This window comes from Aethalodelphis obliquidens, unplaced genomic scaffold, assembly GCF_003676395.1.
Source record: "Aethalodelphis obliquidens isolate GAN/ISIS:26980383/991018 unplaced genomic scaffold, ASM367639v1 scaffold69, whole genome shotgun sequence".
Lineage (NCBI taxonomy): Eukaryota > Metazoa > Chordata > Mammalia > Artiodactyla > Delphinidae > Aethalodelphis > Aethalodelphis obliquidens.
In genome coordinates this window covers 4,402,348-4,421,887 of record NW_020838013.1, presented here as the reverse complement: position 1 = coordinate 4,421,887, position 19,540 = coordinate 4,402,348, and the positions used below count along the sequence as shown (strand labels likewise).

The following is a 19,540-nucleotide window of genomic DNA, read 5'->3' as shown; positions in this document are numbered from 1 at the left end:
GTCATTTGCTAGCTTGAGACCTTGGACAAATTTCTTAATCTCTCTGCCCCTCAGTTTCCTGATCTGTAAAATGAGGCTTCTGCTAGCTGTGCCTACGTCGTAGGGCGGCTATAAGGATTGAATAGGTCTGGCATGTAGTGAGCTCCATATACTTGTTAAAGGAAAAGAAACATCACCAGTGTCAGTGGAACAAATTTAAACATCCCTTTTTGTCTCTTGCCCAGATTCAAAATCCTAAGTGAGGGGGCTAGCAGGTGACTTGACACTGGTGATGTCCTACCTGCCAGAGTCAGGAGAGAGTGAGAGTCCAGTGGGCGGTTCGGCTTCCATAGAAGAAGGGGTGTTGCTTCCCCACAAGGCTCCACAGAAGACCAAGAAACCAGAGAGGGTCCAGGTACTAAGCTGCGAAGCAGGGATTTTATAGTAAATGCTCAATAAATAATTATTGAATGTATGAATGGGCAACCAAATAAATGCAACAGCTGCAACAAACAGTAGAGCTCATTTGGGAAGAGATGCCAGGAAGCAGGAAAGAGTTGGAGAGCCCAGGGTGTCTCAAGTGGCAGGGCTGGGCCAGAGAGAAACCCCGAAGGCTGCCACCTCCTGGTGCAGTGGCAGCAGCCCTTTGTCACGTGACTCAGTGCTCAGCTGGTGGCAGCACAGGGAGAAGAGGGTCCGCAACTCCGCTAACTTTTCCCAGCACCTTCCCGCCCCCATCACAGGGTCTGGATCTCCTTGTGGGCTGGTTCTCCAGCAAGAAGGACCCCAGGGTTCTCCAGATGCCCCCCCTTCTTCCCTTCCCTCCTCCTCCTGCCAGTCCCCCAGGTTCTGGCCACAGTGGCAGGGTGTGCCCCCAGGTGCTGGCTCATAGCACCTTACTTTCTGGCAGCACTCCCTTGGGGTTCCTTGTTTTTAAAACAAATTTTTTTTAATGTATTTATTTGGCTGCACGGGATCTTCATTGCAGCATGCAGGATCTTTTTCAGTTGCGGCATGTGGAATCTAGTTCTCTGACTGGGGATCGAATCTGGGCCCCCTGCATTGGGAGCGTGGAGTCTTAATCCCTGCACCACCAGGGAAGTCCCCCCACCTTGGGGTTCCTTGACATTCTGAAGTTTTTTGATCATCTCCTGAACTATGTTACAAATTCTGGGGTGGGATCAGGGGAGAGGAGGGCAGGGACCGAGACCCCTCAGTCCCAAGCTGCCTCCCCAGGTGTAGCACAGAGGAAGTTAGATGAGGCTTGGTTACATGGCCCCGTGGAAAACTCTTTGCCGAGCTGTCTCCTTTGGTCTCACTCTGGACCACGCACTGGACTATGATCCTGTGAGGTGGTGCGCGCAGGATCGGGATTCAAACCCTAGATTCTGACCCTAGAACCATGACAGATGCGGGACAGCATAATTTTCATTCTAGGTCTGCTCAGACTGGCCGAATAGTCAACTCACTTTGGCCACTCTGAGCTTATCTTTTCTTCAGTAAAATGTTGGGATGGGTGGGGCTCAGTGGGTGGTGGCTGGTGGGAGCGGCGTGTCCCCAGGCAGGAGCGATGAGGTCGCTCTCCACAGCTGGCCAGCCTCCCCGTGCTGGGGAAAGTCTCCTCTCCTTGGGCCCTGCTGCCCTCTGCTGGTCGAGGTCCAGCTGCCTGGCCCGTGCCCAGGGGCGGTCAGGAGCTGGGGCTGGGAGTCCCGTCCTGTCCTGTCCCGTGTCCAAGTCCCTAGCTCTGCCACTCACTGCTTTTGGTCCCACTCTTTGGCTTTCTGAAACTGCTTCCTCAGCTGTAAAGTGTGGGGATGGTGAGGGCTGAATGGGGTAGGATGTGCAGAATGTCACGTACAGCGCGTGGCCAGACAGGACTTTGTGATGCTGCTCTGGTGGGCAGACAGGAGCGGGAGTCCTAGAACAACTCTGTCTCAGATGCCTGGGTGTGAGGGGTGAGCTCGATGTGTCTTTCGTTCATTGACTCCCCCAGCCCCCTGGAATCCCCAGGTTCCTTCCCGTTTATCTCAATGGCAGGAGCAAGCCGCTCAGTGAACATCAGACACTCCCCTCCCCCACTGGTTGTGTCCACATTGGAACTCCCACACAGGATGGGGGCTGGGAAGGCAAGGACCATATCCTGCTCACTCCTCCACCCCTGTGCTCCGCCCTGGACCGGGCTTGGTGTCCCCTCAGCAATCATGAGCCCTGGAGGAAATTCCAACCTATCCTCCCAGCTCCCCTCAGAGGGTTCAGCCAGCCTTGCAGAAAGCCATCTGCCTCATACTCCATGTCCACTCCCCTCTGAGGCTGCCCATCCTTGTCATCAGGAGGGTCTATGTTCCCTCTCAGGCCTGGGATCCAGATTGGGAAGAGGGGACCAACACCCGAGAAACACTTCCATGCTTGCCCCTGCTTTGCAGCCCCTGCAAGAATGTTGCATAGCAAATAACCCTCACTTCATAGTTAATAACTCTAGTTGACACTGACTACGGACTGAATAAGCCCTAGTTGCATTAACTCATTGAATCCAACTCTGGGAGGTAGGTCCTACTCTTACCCTCATTTTACAGATAAGGAAACTGACACAAAGAGGAACCTAGTGACTCCTCCGAAGTCACAGAGCTGGTAAATTGCAGAACCAGGATTTGAAACTAGGAAAATCCCCTGCTTTCCATAAGCTGGCCTACGTGTCAGAAGCCTTTAGCTTGGAGATCAAGCTCTGGGTAGGGTGGGTGGTCAGGTATTCCATGCTGTTTTGGATCTCTCTGCCCCTCTGGTCTCAGGCTCTGCTGGATCCCTAGCTAGTGGCTTCGGGATGACTTCCTGGAAGCTGTGAGTTCTCATCCTCCAAAGGAAGGGTCCCCAAGAGCAAAAGGCAGGAGAGAGCAAACAGGGTGGCCTGAAGTGGGTGATCTGCCAGCCACCCACCCCTTCCCACACCCAGACGCGGGCCCAGGGTGCTGTCTGGGCAGAGGGGAGAGGAAAGCTTCGTGACTCACAGATAGTGTGCCCCACCCTCCCTGCGCAAGGATGCCAGGGAGTGGCCTGTCCTGGGGAAGATGACTTGGGGTCCCCTCCCCTACCCCTTGCTTTCCTGGCAGACACCCCCAAGGCTGGGCGGAGGCGGTGTGAAGAAATGAAGACACTGGTTTGTGGCTCTTGGCCCCAGCTGGCCTCCGGGCTGCACCTTCCCCAGGCTCCCACTCGTCTGGCCACGCCGCCCTGCCAGGCCGGTTGTGAGAAACTGAAAGCGGCTCCTCAGCTGGGCATCTCCAAGTGCTGCCACTCACCCTGCCCTCCCGTGACACCTGGGACAGCTGTGCGGTGGCCGGGATGGCTGGGGGCCTGAAGCTGGAAACCAGCCACCGAGTGGTTCCCACCTCTCCCAGAGCAGGTGTCTCAGGAAGGGGCTCGCCTTCTCACGCACGCAGGGGTGAGGCCTGCATTCTTCCCTCACTCTCAGCATCCCCACCCTTCCCACACGCAGTCCACCCTCTCTGCAGCCACCGCTTCCCAGCCCAGAAGTCACCCGGCCTTGACTTGTGGTGGCCTGTTTCTCATGTCTGGGTGTCTGCAGCTGCCCAACTGGTCTCCTGCTCCCACCTCTGCCCTCCTGGCCACCCTGCCTGGTCTCGTCACCAGATGTGTCATCTTAAGGAATCCAAACTGGTCTTTCCCACAGCACGGGAACAGAGGTCCAGTTCCTTAGCCAAGGGGCCCACGCAAAGACAGTAAACGCTCTGGTGTGCAGGCGGGTCCGTGTGTGTGCGGTGATGCAGGAGTGAGGAAGCCAGCAGAGCCACAGGCTTCCTGGACAAGGTGGTGTCTGAGCTGGGCACCGAAGGATCTGGGGGTGGAGGGGGGTTTGAACAAGCGGTGACTGGGAGGAAGGGCAGGCCGAGGTGGGGAAACAGCCAGAGCAGAGACTTGGAGGCTGGTCCAGCTACCCTGGGTGTGGCTGGAGTGTCAGGTGTCCTAGGCGTAAGGTGGGGAAGGTGGGCTTCAGCCAGATGTGAGAGACCTCCCAGGTCTCCACCTGGCGAAGTTAGACCTCCTCTGGACAGGGGGGCTGCAGAAGGCTCAAGGTGACGTGACTGGATCTGTGCTTTGGAAGATTGCTGATGGGGAGGATGAAGGAGGCCAAGAGCCTGGAGGCTGGGAGACCTTTGAGGTGGTCCAGGCAGGCGCGGCTGACAGCCTGAAGTGGGGCGTTGCCTCGCGGCACTCGCCCATTTGTTCATCACGTATTTCTTTAGTGCTTCTTCCATGCGAGGCACTGTTTGAGGCACAGGGGATTCCAACAAACGCAGTCCGTGCTCTCAAGGAGTTGGCAATTCAATGGGAGACAGGATCCCGTCAAAAGTTGATGAGCTCTCCAAGAACGTAAAAGAGAGCAGCCAAGGGTGGGGGGCGGGGGGAGGTGTGGCTGGAGAGAAAGTAAAGGTGTGAGTTCCTGCCTCAACTGCTCCCCTGCAGGCACTCTCCTCTCCAGCGGCCCCCATCAGAGCAGGCCCCTGCCCACTTCCCCCTCTGTGCAGTGGCCCCAGAAGCCCCCCTTCTCCACCTCTCACACCTGTGGATCCTTCCACCTCCTTGACCCCCATCCTGCTTCCCCGCTGCTCACAGACAGCAGTTGTTCCCAGACCTTGACCTCCCAAACTGTGTCCTGGGTGAAGTACAGCAATGGCCAGAGTTGAACTTCAGTCCTACTTCTGGCCACGTGACCCTCTTCTTCCGGAAACCTCAGTGCAGTGTTTGAAGGCATTCACCTCATTGGATGAGGCCCACACACATTATACAAAGTAATCTGCTTTACTCAAAGGCTACAAATTTAAAAGTAATCGGGGGCTTCCCTGGTGGCGCAGTGGTTAGGAGTCCGCCTGCCAATGCAGGGGACACAGGTAGGATCCCACATGCTGCGGAGCAACTCGGTCTGTGCGCCACAACTGCTGAGCTTGCACTCTGGATCCCGTGTGCCACAACTGCTGAGGCCTGCGCACCTGGAGCCCCTGCTCCACAGAGGGAGAGCCACCGCAAGGAGAAGCCCACGTACAGCAAAGAAGAGTAGCTCCCGCTCCCAGCAACTAGAGAAAGCCCACGCACAGCAACAAAGACCCAATGCAGCCATATTTATTTTATTTTAACTAAATAAAAATAAAAGTAATCGGGACTTCCCAGGTGGCACAGTGGATAAGACTCTGCGCTCCCAATGCAGGGGGCCCAGGTTCAATCCGTGGTCAGGGAACTAGATCCCACATGCATGCTGCAACTAAGAGTTCACATGCCACAACTAAGGAGCCCACATGCCGCAACTAAGGAGCTGGCAAGCTGCAACTAAGACCCGGTGCAGCCAAATAAATAAATATCTTTTAAAAAAGGTAATCCTATCAAAAAAATACCTTCACAACATCTCAACTGGCATTTGACCAAACAACTGGGCACTGTAGCTGCATCAAGTTGACATTTAAATTTTTTTTTTTTTTGGCTGCGCTGCATGGCTTGTGGGATCTTAGTTCCCTGACCAGCAAACCTGGGGCCAAGGCAGTGAAAGCACCGAGTCCTAACCACTGGACCACCAGAGAATTCCTGGGAAGTCCCAACATTTAAATCTGGCCATCACACCTATTTATTTATCTATCTAATCATCTCTTCTTGATATTCTTAACCCTGCTGAGAGATAAGAGGCAACAAGGCAGAATTTATTCTTCCTGTTTATCAGGTGAGTAGACTGACACTCTCCAGAACCAAGCCCACCACTCCATCACCTTCTAGTTAATACTCTCAGCCCTCCTTGGCCTGAGCCTCTTGTCTCGTCTGCCTGGCAAAACCTCACACAACATTCGACGAGACTCTCAGTGGCACTCATTACCCCCCAGGCTCACCAGGCTGTCTCTCTTTTCAGGGAAGTGCCTTTTCTCTCCTGGTAGCTTCCCAACCACCCTGGCATGCTGGGGTTAGGACCCCTCCTCTGTGGCACTGCAAACAGATCTGGCTTTGAGAGCACAAACTGTGGGTTCCCTGTATAATACCCCTAGTTCTTGTCATGGTGTTTTGGGCACATCAGGGAGCTCCTTGGACACCAGGCTGTTGAAGGCATGGATGATGGAGTCCCTGGTTGTCTCAGGGAAGGAGTCTGAGCCAGCGCTCAGGTCTCCTGACATCTGGTTCAGTACCTTGCCCTCCCGTATAGGATACACTGTCCAGTACAGCTCTACTCCATGCAATCCAGCCCGTGTTTCCTGCACACCTCCTTTATTCCTGGCACTGTGCTAGGCGCCTGACAAGCAGTTTGTCACTTTACCCTCACAGCAACACTCTAGGACGGGCATGATTACCTACATTTGCCAGATGGCATGTTGAGGCTCAAAGAGTGTGACTCTCATAAAGTCACATGGCTCTGGAAAGTGGCAGGACTAGGATTCACACCCAGATCTGCTACTGACTCGAGAGACGGAACACTCTGCCTCTCTGCAACGCCAAGAGGCCAAGCCACATCCCCAACTAGGGTCTGGGAACAAAGAGATGAGGGAGACGAAGAGCCTGACTTCAAGGGAAGCCCAGGTCTGGTGCAAGAAGTCAGTGTGAAAAGCTTCCTATAGCCAGATAACTATCAAGGGTTCCAGGGACCCACATTTGGGGAAATTAGAGGAGATGTGTGAACTGGGCTTAGCTCACTGGGCTGGGGAGGGCAGGCAGGGGGAGAAGAGGGAAGAACATTCTGGGCATGGGGTGTGCTTGGGGAAGGAGCAATCAGGCGAGAAATCTAGGCCAGGAAGAGTTGTTTCCCACCCCTGAGCAGCTTATATTAAAACACTGGAGTGGAGCCTGTAATCCAGGTGGGGTTTTCTGAGCAGGTCCCTAACATCACTTCCTCTGCCTCAGCTCAGCTCTGTAACCTGAGCCATGAGCCCTCACCTGGAGGAAGTGGTCCCACCCCTGGAGCTGTTTCCTAATGAAACTGAGGGGGTGAGTGTTAGTGGCTGGTTCTGTGTGGGTGCACCTCATCCAATCAGTTGAAGGCCTTAAAAGAAAAGACTGAGTTTTCCCAAGGAAGAAGGAATTCTGCCTCAAGTCAGTAACACGGAATCCCTGTCTGAATTTCCAGCCTGCTGCCCTGCAGAATTCAGACTCAAGACTGCAACATTGGGACTTCCCTGGTGGTCCAGTGGGTAAGACTCTGCGCTCCCAATGCAGGGGGCCCGGGTTCGATCCCTGGTCGGGACACTGGATCCCGCACGCATGCCGCTACTAAGAAGTCCACATCCTGCAACGAAGATCCCACATGCCGCAACTAAGACCCGGCACAGCCAAAATAAATAAATAAATAAATATTTTTTTTTTAAAAAAAAAGACTGCAACATCGACCTCCAGCCTGCCCTACAGGTTTCAGACTTGCCAGCCTCCACAATCGCGGGGACCAATTCCTTAAAATCTCTCTCTGTATATATAGAGCCTATTGGCTCTATTTTCCTGCAGAACCCTGACTATCCATTTTATCAATCATATTACATACATCTATAGAATATTGTCTATTGTATTTATCATAAATAAAAGTGACACCTGTGAACCTTTTGTGAGCACTTACTGTGTGCCAGGCACCTGCTACGTTCTTCACAGGTGTCTCACGATGCTCTTACTCATCCCAAAGCTCCATGAGGTCATCTGTGATTGGTCCTATTTCACAGACGAGAGGCCCAGAGAATTCCAGTAACTTGCCCAGGGTTCTAAAGTGATAAAGCCAGATTTGGATCCAAGGTAGTTACACTGGGTCCAGTGCCTACGTGGGGTGTGCTCTTATCCACCATGGAACGTGTGTGTAAAGGCATTTCGAAACAAGAGGCGTGACGCAACTGAAAAGTGATGTCATTTTAGTGTTACAGTTACCACTGGGATGGGCAGGGCGAAGGGGGACGGGGCAGGGTGTGAGTTCTGGCTGGAGGGTCCTAGCACCACCGGGTCCTGAAGGTGCAGGCCCGGGAACACCCACGAGGTGGCGCCAGGCTGCACAGGCCGCTCCAGGATGTGTGGTCCAGGGCTGGGAGCTGGGAGTGATTCCAGGGGTCTCCAGGCCTAGCCCTCCACAGGGCTGGTGAGCCCGGGAACCCCCTTCCTCAGGCTTCAGAGGGGTTTCTCTCCAGTCCAGGGATACCAGCGCCAGAGTCAGGGGCCCGGCCCCGGTGGTGCCCATCTGTTTGGGGTACAGTTCGGTGGTCACAGCCTGGGGACTGGGTCCAGCCCAGCCAACTGGCCAGGTCAGCGCCCAGCTCCTTCCTGTGCCGCTGGTGTGGTCAGGGAAGGAGCGCCCCAGCCCATCAAGTCACCACACAACAGCTCTGGGTAATCCGCTTCCAGAAGTTGCGACGGCGGCTGCTGAGGGCCACCTTGGCCGCCTCCTGGAAGATGGTGTGGACGTTCTCCTGGAGCAGAGCCGAGCACTCGAGGTAGGCCACGGCGCCCACGGCCCGTGCCATCTCCTGGCCCTAACAGGGAGAGCGGACGGGGCTGCCGTCAGGTGGGTGCCGCTGGGGCCTCACGTCCCGCCAACCCCCAGCCCCCTTGGCCATCCTAGGTGCGTCTTCCTAGGACACCCACAGCTCCTGTCCCCTGGCCTGACCAAGCCCACTGATGGCTTCATCGGGTTTCCTGCCTCAGTTCCCGGCTGGGTCTCTGCCTCTCAAGGCATCAACGAATTAACTTCCCGGCCTGACCCAGGCATGCTGCAGAGAGGGGCCTGTGGACTGGAGACCTGGGGGTCCCCCCCGGCTGTGAGGCGGGTAGGCAGGATCTGATGTGCACCGCACTCACTCACTCTCCATCCCACAGCTGGAAACTTCCAAGCCCGGCAGTTCTTGACCATGACTGCCTCCAAATCAACCCCTACCCTGACCCACACCCTGCAGGTGCCAGATGTCTGGTGCTGCTGAGAGGCTGGGCCGGAACAGCATTACCCCAGGGGTTTCCTCTCCTGGCACCCCTACCCCCGTGCCCTGGGCTGGGTTTCCTACCCTGTGGTAGGTCACAGGTTCCAACCTATTTTTCTGCAGCTTCTTCACCAGCAACTTGTCCTTGCGCAGGTCAGTCTTGCAGGCCACGACGATGATGGGCACCTCCTTGCAGAAGTGATTCACCTCCGGGTACCACTGTGGGGAGGGAGGTGGGGAGGGGGTGTGTGTGAGCCATCAAGGGAGTGGGCCGCTCTCCTGCCCTCCAGGTAGACTCCCACAACAATAATCAGCAAAAGCCAGTGTAGGGAGGACTACTCTGTGCCAGGCTAAGACTTTACATGTAATGAATACATTAACCCCCCAAGTCCCTGTGAAGCAAGTTCTATTATCAATCCCATTGTACCGATGCACAAACTGAGGCTCAGGGACGTTATATAACTTGCCCTTGGTCACACAACTGGAAGTGGCAGAATTTGAACCCAGGGGGTGGCACCCAGAGCCCGGTTCCCACCTGCTCTAGAATCCTACCTCTGCAAGGTAAGGGGTCCCATGACCGTCTCCCCAACAGGGTAAAATATATAAAGAAATCAGTGAGGCTTTAAAATTAAAGCAGCTCACAACATGGTTGCAGCAGCTGTTGCCTGTTGGAGGGGGCACTCCTGTCCCATGTCAGCTGCTCTTCGGAATGTGAGCCTCCAGGGCCTGGTTATTTCAGTCTGGACTATAACCTGGGAGCCTGGAATCCAGGCTTTAGATCTCCAGCAGCGCACGCCTGCTCAGTTTCAGGAAAAATTTACATCAAACCGTCTGGCTTCTGGAGCCAGATGGGGCCGGTGTGCGGTCCCAGCAAGTCCTCCCCTCCACAGAACTGCCCTTGAAAAGGGTCTCCTCCCCGACTCCACTTTGCTAAACGCAACAGGGAATCCTCAGACCTCATCCTACCTGAGCCCTGACATCAGCGATCACTCCCTCCTCTGAAACCTGGTCTGCGCTTCACCCCAGGGCCGCGCTCTCCTGGTTGACCCCAGGTCTCCAGGTGACAGCCCCCCTCTCCCCCACGCCCAGTCCACAGCTCTTCCCCACCAGCAACTCCTAAATGGATCTGCCCAGCCCTGCCCCCTCCCAGGAACTGCAGCCTCAGACTTCTGCCTGCCTGCCTGACCCTCCACTGGGACGCCCAACGGGCCTCCATCGCCCACCTCCCTGCCCCCAGCTTGCTCCTTCTCATCTTGGGAAATGGCAAGTCCACCTTCCAGGTGCTCTGATCAAATGTCTCTCTCCCACCCATGTCCAATCCATCTGCAAATGCTGACGGTTCGGTTCTGCCTTCCGAACAGATCCGCTGGCCTCTCACCACCGCCTCTGCTGGCACCCCGGTCCCAGCCACCACTTGCCTGGTCCTTGGTGCCTACAACAGTACCTGGCACACAGTAAGTTCTCGATAAATGCTGCCATCATCGTTGTGGTTACGGTTACTAATGCTGTCACTGGCTGTGTTCTGAGGAACCCTGGAGCACGCGGTTCACACGCGCATGGAGGCCCTGGCAGCAGTGGGGGCGGGGCTGTGGCTGCTGGGTAGGAGCAGAGGAACTCAAGGGACCGTTTCCCTGACACCTGTGTGCAGCCTCGGGAACCTCTGAGATAACTGGGGGACATCCTGGGAGGCCGCTGGGAGCCAGCAGTCACACTGATGGAGGCTGAGGGCTGCTGGAAACTGATGGCTCATGTGACCTTGGGCAGGCCCAGGCTGGGGAGATGCGGGGGCCTCTGGGTCGCCCAGAATCTTCAGGCAGGGTCACGGTAGAAAGAGCCACAGCGTTCTGAGTCTGCAGTATGGGGCAGACAAGGAGCACTGGACCGGGAGTCAGAGGGCCGGCCAGTCCAGACCCTGCCACCAAATCCCTGGGGGACCCTGACTAAGTCTCTCTAGGCCTCAGTTTCCCCATATTTATGCCAAAGGCACTGGACCCGATGCCATCCAGGGCCTGCCGAGCTCTGACAGTCTGCTGGGTCAAGGGTAGGGGTGGAGCAGAGTGGCCCGGCTATGGGGCTGTGCCTGTCTGCCCCCCACCCGCTGTACCCACCCGGTTAGAGATGTTGTCAAAGCTGTGTGGGCTGGTGACGTCAAAGCAGAGGAGCAGGACGCTGGCATCAGGGTAGAACAGGGGCCGCAGGCGGTCGTAGTCGACTTGCCCTGGGTAGAATAGGGGTGGTCACTCCCTCCAGATCTCCTGCCCATTGTCAGCACCTCCCCAGCATCAGGGAGGTCACCCCAACCAAGACTAGGGGCGGGTGTCGATGGGGATGGTCTGGATCAGGGCCTAGACCTGTGCCTCAGGATCCAACACGTGAACGTCCCCCTCGGGGCTGTGTTCCCCTGGCTGGCCTGTGGGATGTGCCAGCGCTGGCCTGGGCGAGACCACTGCTGAGAGAGCCCTGTTCTGGAAGGAGTGGGGGATGTCTGAGGCCATCACTCAGAAGCCTGCTTTGCCCTGGACTTGGGGCGGGGATGGGGGATGAGAAGAAAGAGGCAGGCGGGACCTGGGCAAAGATATCACAGCCCAACCAAGGTAAGGGGGCTGCTGGGATTCCCAGAGTTTAGCTTTGCGTTCTGATGTAGATTTGACTCTGAACCCTCTTATGGGCTAGGTCAGGAGGCTAGAGGGCAGAGGTCACGTTCAAACAGACCTTACAGAAGCTAAAGCCAGGGTGGACCGCTCAGGAGGCCAGAAACGGTCCATCCCTTGAGGGCTAAGAGCTCCGGTTCACCTCCAGGACATGGTGGGCTGCTCTGGGCTGGGGAAGCAGCAGACAAGATGCCGAAGAGAGGAGGGTTCAGGCTCCCGGGGGCCCTAATCCTGGCCAACACCTGTTCCCTGGAGACTGGTTGGCCTCCCTGGTTCGGAAGGAAGGTCGTGGGTCCCTTCCTCCCACTCTGTCCCTCCCCCAGCCTGGCACCCACCTGCTGTGTCCCAGATTTGGAGGTGCACGGGTTTGCCCTTCACGTGCAGATTCACGGTGAGCTGCTCGAATACCGTGGGGGTGTAGCTCTGAGGAAGAAGGGGTCAAGGGGGCAGCTGAGAAGGCGGCATCTGAAGCCGGTGGTCACAGTGCCCAGGCCAGAGCCCAGGAGTGCCCGCGGCACTGCCGCTCTTTGGAGTAGCTTGGAGCAGAGTGGAGTAGTTTCTGGGGGGGAGTCGGCTGGTAGGTGGAGGCCTAGAGCTGCCACTCTGTAGCTGTGCACCCTCCCAAGGCACTGAGCCTCCCTGGCCTCCTCTGCGCCTAAAAAGTGGGTCTATTAAGGCCCCCAGCGCAGCACGTTGCCGAAAGGATTCAAGGAGGAGCTCCATGCGGAGCCCTGAGCACAGGGCCTGGTAGAAAATAAGCACTGTACACATGCCGGGACTGTTATTTTTATCTCTGTCCTCGTCCAGACTGTCCCATTTCTGAGCCTGCCTTCCTGCCGTCCCCTCCTCCTGGAATGACATTAACCTATGTTTGTTCATTCACTCACTTACTCATTCATTCATTCATGAGCACCCTCTCTGGATCCGATTCAGGACACCCGGGAGCAACTAATAAAGACTCATTGCCTGCCCTGGGGAGCTCCTAGCTTTTGGGGGCCCCTCCTTTGCCTCTCAACCTTTCACAATCCAACCAGGATGCCCCTGTTTCTGCCTGGCCCCAGGGGGAGGTCACCCAGGCCAGAGGCCCCTCCGCCCCAGGCCTGCTGAGCCTGAGCTCACCCTGTCTCCACAAAGGCTGGATGAATGGAAGCAGGATGGGTTTTTACACAAGTGCAGGAATAAAGAGGGGGAGCTTTTAAGGACGGGGTCTGAGCAACAGGGGAGAAGGTTTTCAAAACCCTGCCACGACACAAGCCCTTTGCACCAAGGGGCGTGCTGGACCGCCTGCACCTTGGGTGCCCAGGCCTTGCTCCCTTGCTCAGGGCTGGGTGGGGGGACCACAGACGGGAGGACACTGTGGGGCCCTGTGCCCTGAGGCAAGACTCTTCTCTCTGGCCTCAGTTTTCCCATCTGTAAAATGAAGGCCTTGCCAGCTCTCAAACCTTGTGTTTCTTTTAAATGAAGAGGTCTCTTGGGAATTCCCTGGCGGTCCAGTGGTTAGGACCCTGTGCTTTCTGTGCCAGGGCCTGGGTTCGAAACCTGGTCGGGGAACTAAGATCCCGCAAGCCGGGCGGTGCCCAGATAAATAAATAAATAAATAGATAAATAAATAAATAAATAAATGGAGAGGTGTCTCTTGTGCCTGGAGGCAGACAGGTCCCAGGAAATCAGGCTCCCCAAACAGGAGAGGAACCTAGACAAGGCAGGTCCAGCCCTTTGGTGACAGGCATGTTCTTCTCCCTTTCCCTTCAGAGTGTCCTTCACCATGCACTGTCTGGACTTCCCTGGTGGTGGAGTGGTTAAGGATCCGCCTGCCAATGCAGGGGACACAGGTTCGAGCCCTGGTCCAGGAAAATCCCACATGCCGTGGAGCAACTAAGCCCGTGCGCCACAACTGACGAGCCTGCACTCTAGAGCCCATGAGCCACAACTATTGAAGCCCGTGCGCCTAGAGCCCGTGCTCCGCAACAAGAGAAGCCACCGCCAGGAGAAGCCCCCACACCACAACGAAGAGTAGCCCCCACTCTCTGCAACTAGAGAAAGCCCGCGTGCAGCAACAAAGACCCAACGCAGCCAAAAAAAAAAATTAATTTTTTTTAAATTGTGAAAAACACACTGTCCATCAACTGTGAGATGCCCATTTCCGCACTGTAACCTCTCTGCAATTGGGATGGGTCTCACTCTCAAGGCCATCTCAGAGCCCAGGACAGTGGTGGTGAGCGACCACCCCTCCCAGCACTGCTTCTGGGCCCCGGCTGGCCTAGCCTCTCTGTGGCACTCTGTGGTGCTCCCCACACTGCCATAATTGTTGGGTTCTAACAGGCAGCATCTGGGGGCCTGGAAACACATCCCTCCCCCCAGCTAAAAAAAATGTGACTGGCCAAAGGATGTGACATCAGCTCCAAAAACCACAAAGCAAGAGTCGGCTCGATGCTGCCATAGTGGAAAGAAAGGCTGACTCTGGGTTAGCAGGCCCGGCTGCTCCTGCCTCCCGCATCCAACCCCCCAGTGCTGTACCACCCCAGGGCTTTGGCGGGGGCTGGGATCAGCAGGCAGGGGGACGTGATGCTGGAAGCAGACCCACGCATGGACTCCCAGGGGAACTGGGCTGAGTGGGGCACGGTGGGTGGGTGTGTCCAGCCCGTCCTGGTACCAGTGAGTCCGCTTGGACAGGCAGTAGGCATGTCAGTGAAGGAGTGACAGTCCACATGCTCAGGCGTCAAGGACATGCCAGGTACTCGGGGCCGTCTCTCAGCCTTACCTTCCACCTCACCACCACCCTCGGGTCTCTCCACCCGGCAAGGTCGAGCGAGGGGTCAGAGGCTCACAGAGGCTGAGCAAAGTACTGAGGGCCCCAGAGTTTGTTGGAGGAGACTGAGGTGCTAACCCAGCTGTCTGAGCGGCTGGTGTGCTCTTACTCTCCAAGGCTGAGCCCACGGGACATCCACTGTAGGGGCAAGAGCTGGGGGAAGACACGATGTCTCCCAAGAAAAACGCTGGCCACTTTTCAGTGAGTCCTTCCTGTTGCAGCTCAGAGCTGAGCCCCTGACCTGTATGAACTCTCTCATCACTGCGACCCTGGGAGGTGGGCACCACGGTTATTCCTATTAAGCAGTTAAGGAAACAGGCACAGAGAGGGTAAGCGGCTTGCCCCAGGGCGCACAGCTGTAAGTCGCAAAGCCGCGATTCGAAGCCAAGGCTGTCCGTCCCACTTACCCAGGCTGTGCCGCCAAGTGCTCTCTTAGGACCCTCTATGTTCCCCAGGCTGCCTAATTCAGTCCCCGGGACACCTCCCCCGGGTAGGTGGCATTTTTGGCACTTGACAGGCTATGTCACTCCCGCGGGCAAAGTGAGAACTGCTTTCGACCCCACGCTCTGCGGGGAGGCAGAACGGGCGCACTTCCCTCCCGGGGTGGAGAAGGATGCACCCAGGCCGCGGCGCCCCGTTGAGCCTGAGGGGCCGGCACTCACCTCGGGGAAGGCGCCCTCGGCGAAGACCATCAGCAGCGACGTCTTCCCGCAGCCGCCGTCGCCCACCAGGACCACCTTGACGGACCGCGCGCCGGGCGGCGCCTCCTCGCCTGAGGCCTGGGCCGCCTTCATCGCGGGGCAGCGGAGGGAGGGCCAGGCGCAGCGGAGCGGCGGCCTCGGGGCCGGCGGGGCAGGAATGTGGAAGGGGCGGGGCGGGGCGGGGCGGGGCGGGGCGAGGAAGTGCGGGCGGCGGCTGGCGGCTCAGGTGAGGGGCCGGGCGGATTCCGTGGCCTGGCGCCGGCTGGGCCCTGCCCCTCGCGTCCCAGGTCCCAGGCGGCCCGAGGAAGACACACCTCTGTGTGGGGCGCTAGGTCACAGGAGTGGGCACCGAGACTCGGCCTCCGTCCTCAGGAGCGCACCCTGGTCTGATGGGGAGCAGACACGTAGCTGGGCAGTGATGGTGTGGACGGGGAAAGAGGAGCGTCCTGGCCCCCTTCCCCGGGAGAAGGGAGGTGGGGGTCAGCCCTGCTGGCCCACTAGCTTGCTGGGGACAGGGACTGGGTACCTGGTGCCCAGCCTAGGCGGGGCACCCAGCAGGAGCTGGTGACTTTTGATGGATGAATGAATGAGTGAATGAATGAATGTGCATTTCCCCAGGGCTCTGGAGAAGCCCTCCACACCACGGCCTCCCTACAGGTGTTTCAGGGCAGGTGGGAAGGGGGTGATCTGGCAGGCCTTTATGCGTTAGTCACTGGCACTGCCAGCTGGGCCTACCCTCCCCCAGCCAGCACCAGGAAGTCTCACTACAGGCGGGTCTCACCTCTGCCTCGGTCATGGTCTGGAGAAAGCGATGGAACCTTCCATCTGTCAAGCGCTTAGAGTAGGGTCTGGTACGTGGTTGGTGATGCCATGTGTGAGTGATTCTTATAATTTAACCAACACTGATGGCCCCCTGTGCCCACGGACCTGGGGACCCTGAACCGTTGAAGTCAAAGTCTCCCAGGGCCTAGAATGGGAGACAGGCAGGACATCACTGTGATAAGAGCTACAACAGTGGGGGGGACAGGCAGCGGACGGGAGTCGGGAAGAGGGGCTCCTCACCGGGGTTGGGGGTGGTCAGGAAACCCTTCTGAGAAAAGGGGCCAGAGTCTGCAGGAAAAAGTGAGACACAGTTAGATAGTGGAAGGGTAAAGTGTTCCAAACGGAGGCAACAGCACGTGCAAGGTATGGAGGCAAGGGGGAGGGGGGGATCCTTTGCTGGGGGTTGGGGGGCGTGGTGTGGTTCTTCCCTGTGATGATGGTGAGGCTGGTTTGGGGAGTTGGTGCAGGGGGTGAGGCTGAGGGTTAATTAGGGCCTGGAGAGTGAAGCACTTTGGACACCAGGAATAAAGACAGAATTGAACTGGAAACTCACTGTCACCCGACCTCCCACCCCTGTTAGTAGACAGAGTCAAAACATGTATTTAAAAAATGGGCACAAGGGCCCCCAGATCTTGGACTGTTTTCACTGAAGCTCAGACAAACAGAGGGCAGAAGTTTTGGGGTTTCACACCCTTCCCCACACAGGTCATGACATCATTCCTCATGGAGTTCCAAGCCAGGCAGGTGAAAAACCACCCTCAGCCCCCTTTAAACCTCACTGTGGCCCAAAGAGGCAGCCAGGGCAAGAGTCACGGCCCCTCCTGCACAGAGGCAGAGCCCAGACCCCTGACTCCCATTCCAGGCTCACCCAGGACCACAGTCAGCAGGCTGAATGAAGCCTCACCTGGATGGAGGGAGTGCCCCAGGACATCCCCAACCTTTAGGCCCCTTCCTCCCCAAAACCACCAAAGGGCTGGACAGTGACCTGGCACCAGGCTGGGTGTGTAGCCACTGATCAGGACTCCCCGCCCCAAGGAGTGGTGGGGAGGGACCCCATCCCCCAGCGATCAGCTGTCAGCCTCGTCATCCCCTAGTCTCTCCACTACTGCTGTCATCAGGCTTTGGGTGGCAAGGCTGGGAGGCAGGTGGGGTCAGACAAGGGGTGGAGGGAGCTGAGAGTCAGACAGAGGCTTTTGGCCTTGGTTGCTATGGGGATAATCACTCTAATGACACTCCTGATATGCGTCATGCTTTAGAGTTTCACTGAACATTTCCTAATAGTAACAGCGCCCATTAATGGATTGCCAACCGAGTGGAGGCACTGTCCCCTCGCAGGTGGGAAGTGTTAGCCCTGGTTTACAGATGGGACACTTGAGGCCCAGGGAGGTTTAAGCTCTTGTCTAAGATCCAAGAGGCTAGCAGGAGGCAGAGCTCTGAGTTTGAACCCAGGTCTGGTGACAAAGCTGGGCTGTCTCCCAACATCACACCTCATGTGCATTATTTCATTTAGTGCTCAGACCGTGAGCTGGGCAGGGTGGGTGATTGGGAGCTGAGGCTCAGAGAAAGGCATTGGCTTGTGGCAGGCTAGCACGACCCAGAGCCAGGATTTCAACCCAGGTCTCCTGATGTTAAACCCAGCCTCACTCCCACTCTGCGTTCCTGATTCTGTGAGAGGGAGATTAGTCACTGGGCTGGGGAAATCTGCCTTGGTTGGCAGGGAATTTCTCCAAATCTCAGACATTGCCAGGCCCTGGACGGCACCGTTTTCCTGGAGTTTATTTTGGAGTGGGGAGGCGGCCCAAGTCACAGTCCGCCTGGTCAGGGTACTGTTAACTGTCTTACTGTTTTCTGTGGCTGCTGGTCACTACCGGCTTGCGGGTGACTCATCCCCTTGAGGCCCCACCAGTCCCGGGTCCAGAGTCCTTCAGCACCCTGCTCAGCGGGTCACTGCCCTGCAGACCCCAGGCCCTCGGCCTGAGGTGGAATCCCCTCCTTCAGATGCAGGTGGCCAGGCAGGATCTTCCAGTCCCCAGCCAAGTCTTGAGCACCTCCAGGGCAGGGGCCAAGTCCCACCCATCTCTGTATCCCAGACAGGAGTGCCTGCCCCAGGCTGGCATCCAGCTGTGGCTCAGGATGTTATGTCCAGTTCACTGGCTGGACAAGGAAAAGGAAGGAAAAGGAAGGAGCAAGGGAAAGAGAAAGGAAGGAAGATGGACTGCTTCAAAAGCATTTACAAACTGAAGAAACAAAGGAACAACAGTTGCATGGATGAGTGAATTCAGCGAATGACCTGAGTGTCGGGTCAGTAGACAGGTGACCACCCTCCGGCCTCCATCTGCTCCAAGGCCCCCCTGGCCTTGGCCCCTCTGCCCCATTTTCTGACCTCCCACCCCCATTCTCCCTGAGGCCGGAATCCCCTGCTGTCGGGGCCGGGTCTCTGCTGCCCCGTGTGGCCGCTCTGCTCCCTGCACCGTCATCACCCGGGGCTGCCGGCTCTGCTTCGGGCTCCTGGCTTGGGGTCTGGAGTGTTTATGGATGGTTGAAGGAGTGGAGGGACATGGAGGCACCCTGGAGTTGGTGCCAGAGGGGGTGGAACTTCATAGGCCCAGTCCTGCCCCTTGGGATGCCTTGGAAGGGGACACAGACTCTTTGCTCCCGACGCCTCCTGGGATGTCCCCTCCCGATGTCCCCTCCCCTCCCTTTCATCCCAAACACCAGATCCCAGAGCTCCAGAACTCCTCCACCCAAAGCCTTGACCTCACGTTTACTGAGCACCCACTGTGTGCCAGTCAGTTGGCATGTGGCATTTAATTCCATCCTGTGAAGTATGTATAATTCTTATCCTCCTCTGACAAATGAGGAAACTGAGGCACAAAGGGGCTAGATAATTTGCCCAAGATCCCACGGCTGATAAGTGGGGGTGTGGGTGCTTTTAGAGGCCTTCTTGACTAATACGCTCATTCTCCAGATGGGGAAACAGGCTCTTGAAGGGAAGGAATTGTCACACAGCAAGTAAGCAGCAGACCCAGCCTATGGCAGGTGGAACACAAAAGGGCTTCTTCTCCCAAGTTCCCCTCCGTCTGGCCTCTCCAGACCAACCCAACTCTGGCTGCCATTTAACTGGAGCTCAGGGCTGGGGCCGCAGGCCACCTGTCCCTGCCTCGCCATTACTGACCCTTCTGGGTGGGATGGGAAGGTTGATAACGGGGTGGGAGGGGGTGGAGAGTGAGGGAGCCCCGTGGCCCAGTCTGAGTGTTCCTTTAGTTGTTTGGTCTGTCCCTTCAGGTGTCTGCAGGCAGAGACAAGGCAGGAGGGAGGAAGTGAAGCTTCGAGCTGCTGTGGCTCACCCTGCTCCTCCCACACGCAGGCGTGGACCGCCACTGCCGCTGTCAGGACAGGGACCTCCATACCTGTCCTCTTGGGTGGGACTCGGCTATCCTGAGGGCTCCCAGACAGAGGGGGCTTGGGACCCTTGAAGCAGGCCCACGGGCCTGGGGCTGGAGGAGCGGGGAGAAGAGTGGGGTGGCAGGGGAGGAAGAGGCAGGAAGAGATGGGAGTACAGTGGTTTGGGCCCTGCTAAAGGCGGCTGGGATGCTCCTCATTGACCAAGAGCAGCACTCGCTGATGTCCCTCGTCATCACTTCAAAGCGGCTT

General features: G+C 57.1%; 1 protein-coding gene across 3 annotated transcripts; it reads right to left on the bottom strand.

The window, feature by feature from the left end:
• Nucleotides 1-7,833: 7,833 nt before the first annotated feature.
• Nucleotides 7,834-15,217, bottom strand: RHOD (ras homolog family member D). Of its 3 annotated transcripts, none has more exons than XM_027089815.1 (5): nucleotides 15,026-15,216; nucleotides 11,890-11,977; nucleotides 11,012-11,121; nucleotides 9,013-9,122; nucleotides 7,834-8,462 (listed from the first exon to the last, which is right to left on the bottom strand). In XM_027089815.1, exons 1-5 carry the CDS (start codon nucleotides 15,155-15,157, stop codon nucleotides 8,300-8,302), a joined length of 603 nt encoding a protein of 200 aa, XP_026945616.1. In that variant the 5' UTR covers nucleotides 15,158-15,216; the 3' UTR covers nucleotides 7,834-8,299. The 3 variants fall into 3 exon arrangements, with proteins under 3 accessions (XP_026945616.1, XP_026945615.1, XP_026945617.1); XM_027089814.1 differs by having other exon boundaries at nucleotides 8,988-9,122; nucleotides 15,026-15,212; XM_027089816.1 differs by lacking the exons at nucleotides 11,012-11,121; nucleotides 11,890-11,977 and having other exon boundaries at nucleotides 8,988-9,122; nucleotides 15,026-15,217.
• Nucleotides 15,218-19,540: the final 4,323 nt, after the last annotated feature.

What these genes read in the sequence shown, in the direction of transcription:
- RHOD (XM_027089814.1), bottom strand. Translation starts at nt 15,157, where the DNA reads ATGAAGGCGGCCCAGGCCTCAGGCGAGGAGGCGCCGCCCGGCGCGCGG. An exon ending in CCGAGGGCGCCTTCCCCGAG is followed by an intron (nt 11,978 to 15,025) that starts GTGAGTGCCGGC and finishes CTTCTTCCTCAG; the next exon opens with AGCTACACCCCCACGGTATT. An exon ending in AACCTGTGACCTACCACAGG is followed by an intron (nt 8,463 to 8,987) that starts GTAGGAAACCCA and finishes TCTCCCTGTTAG; the next exon opens with GGCCAGGAGATGGCACGGGC.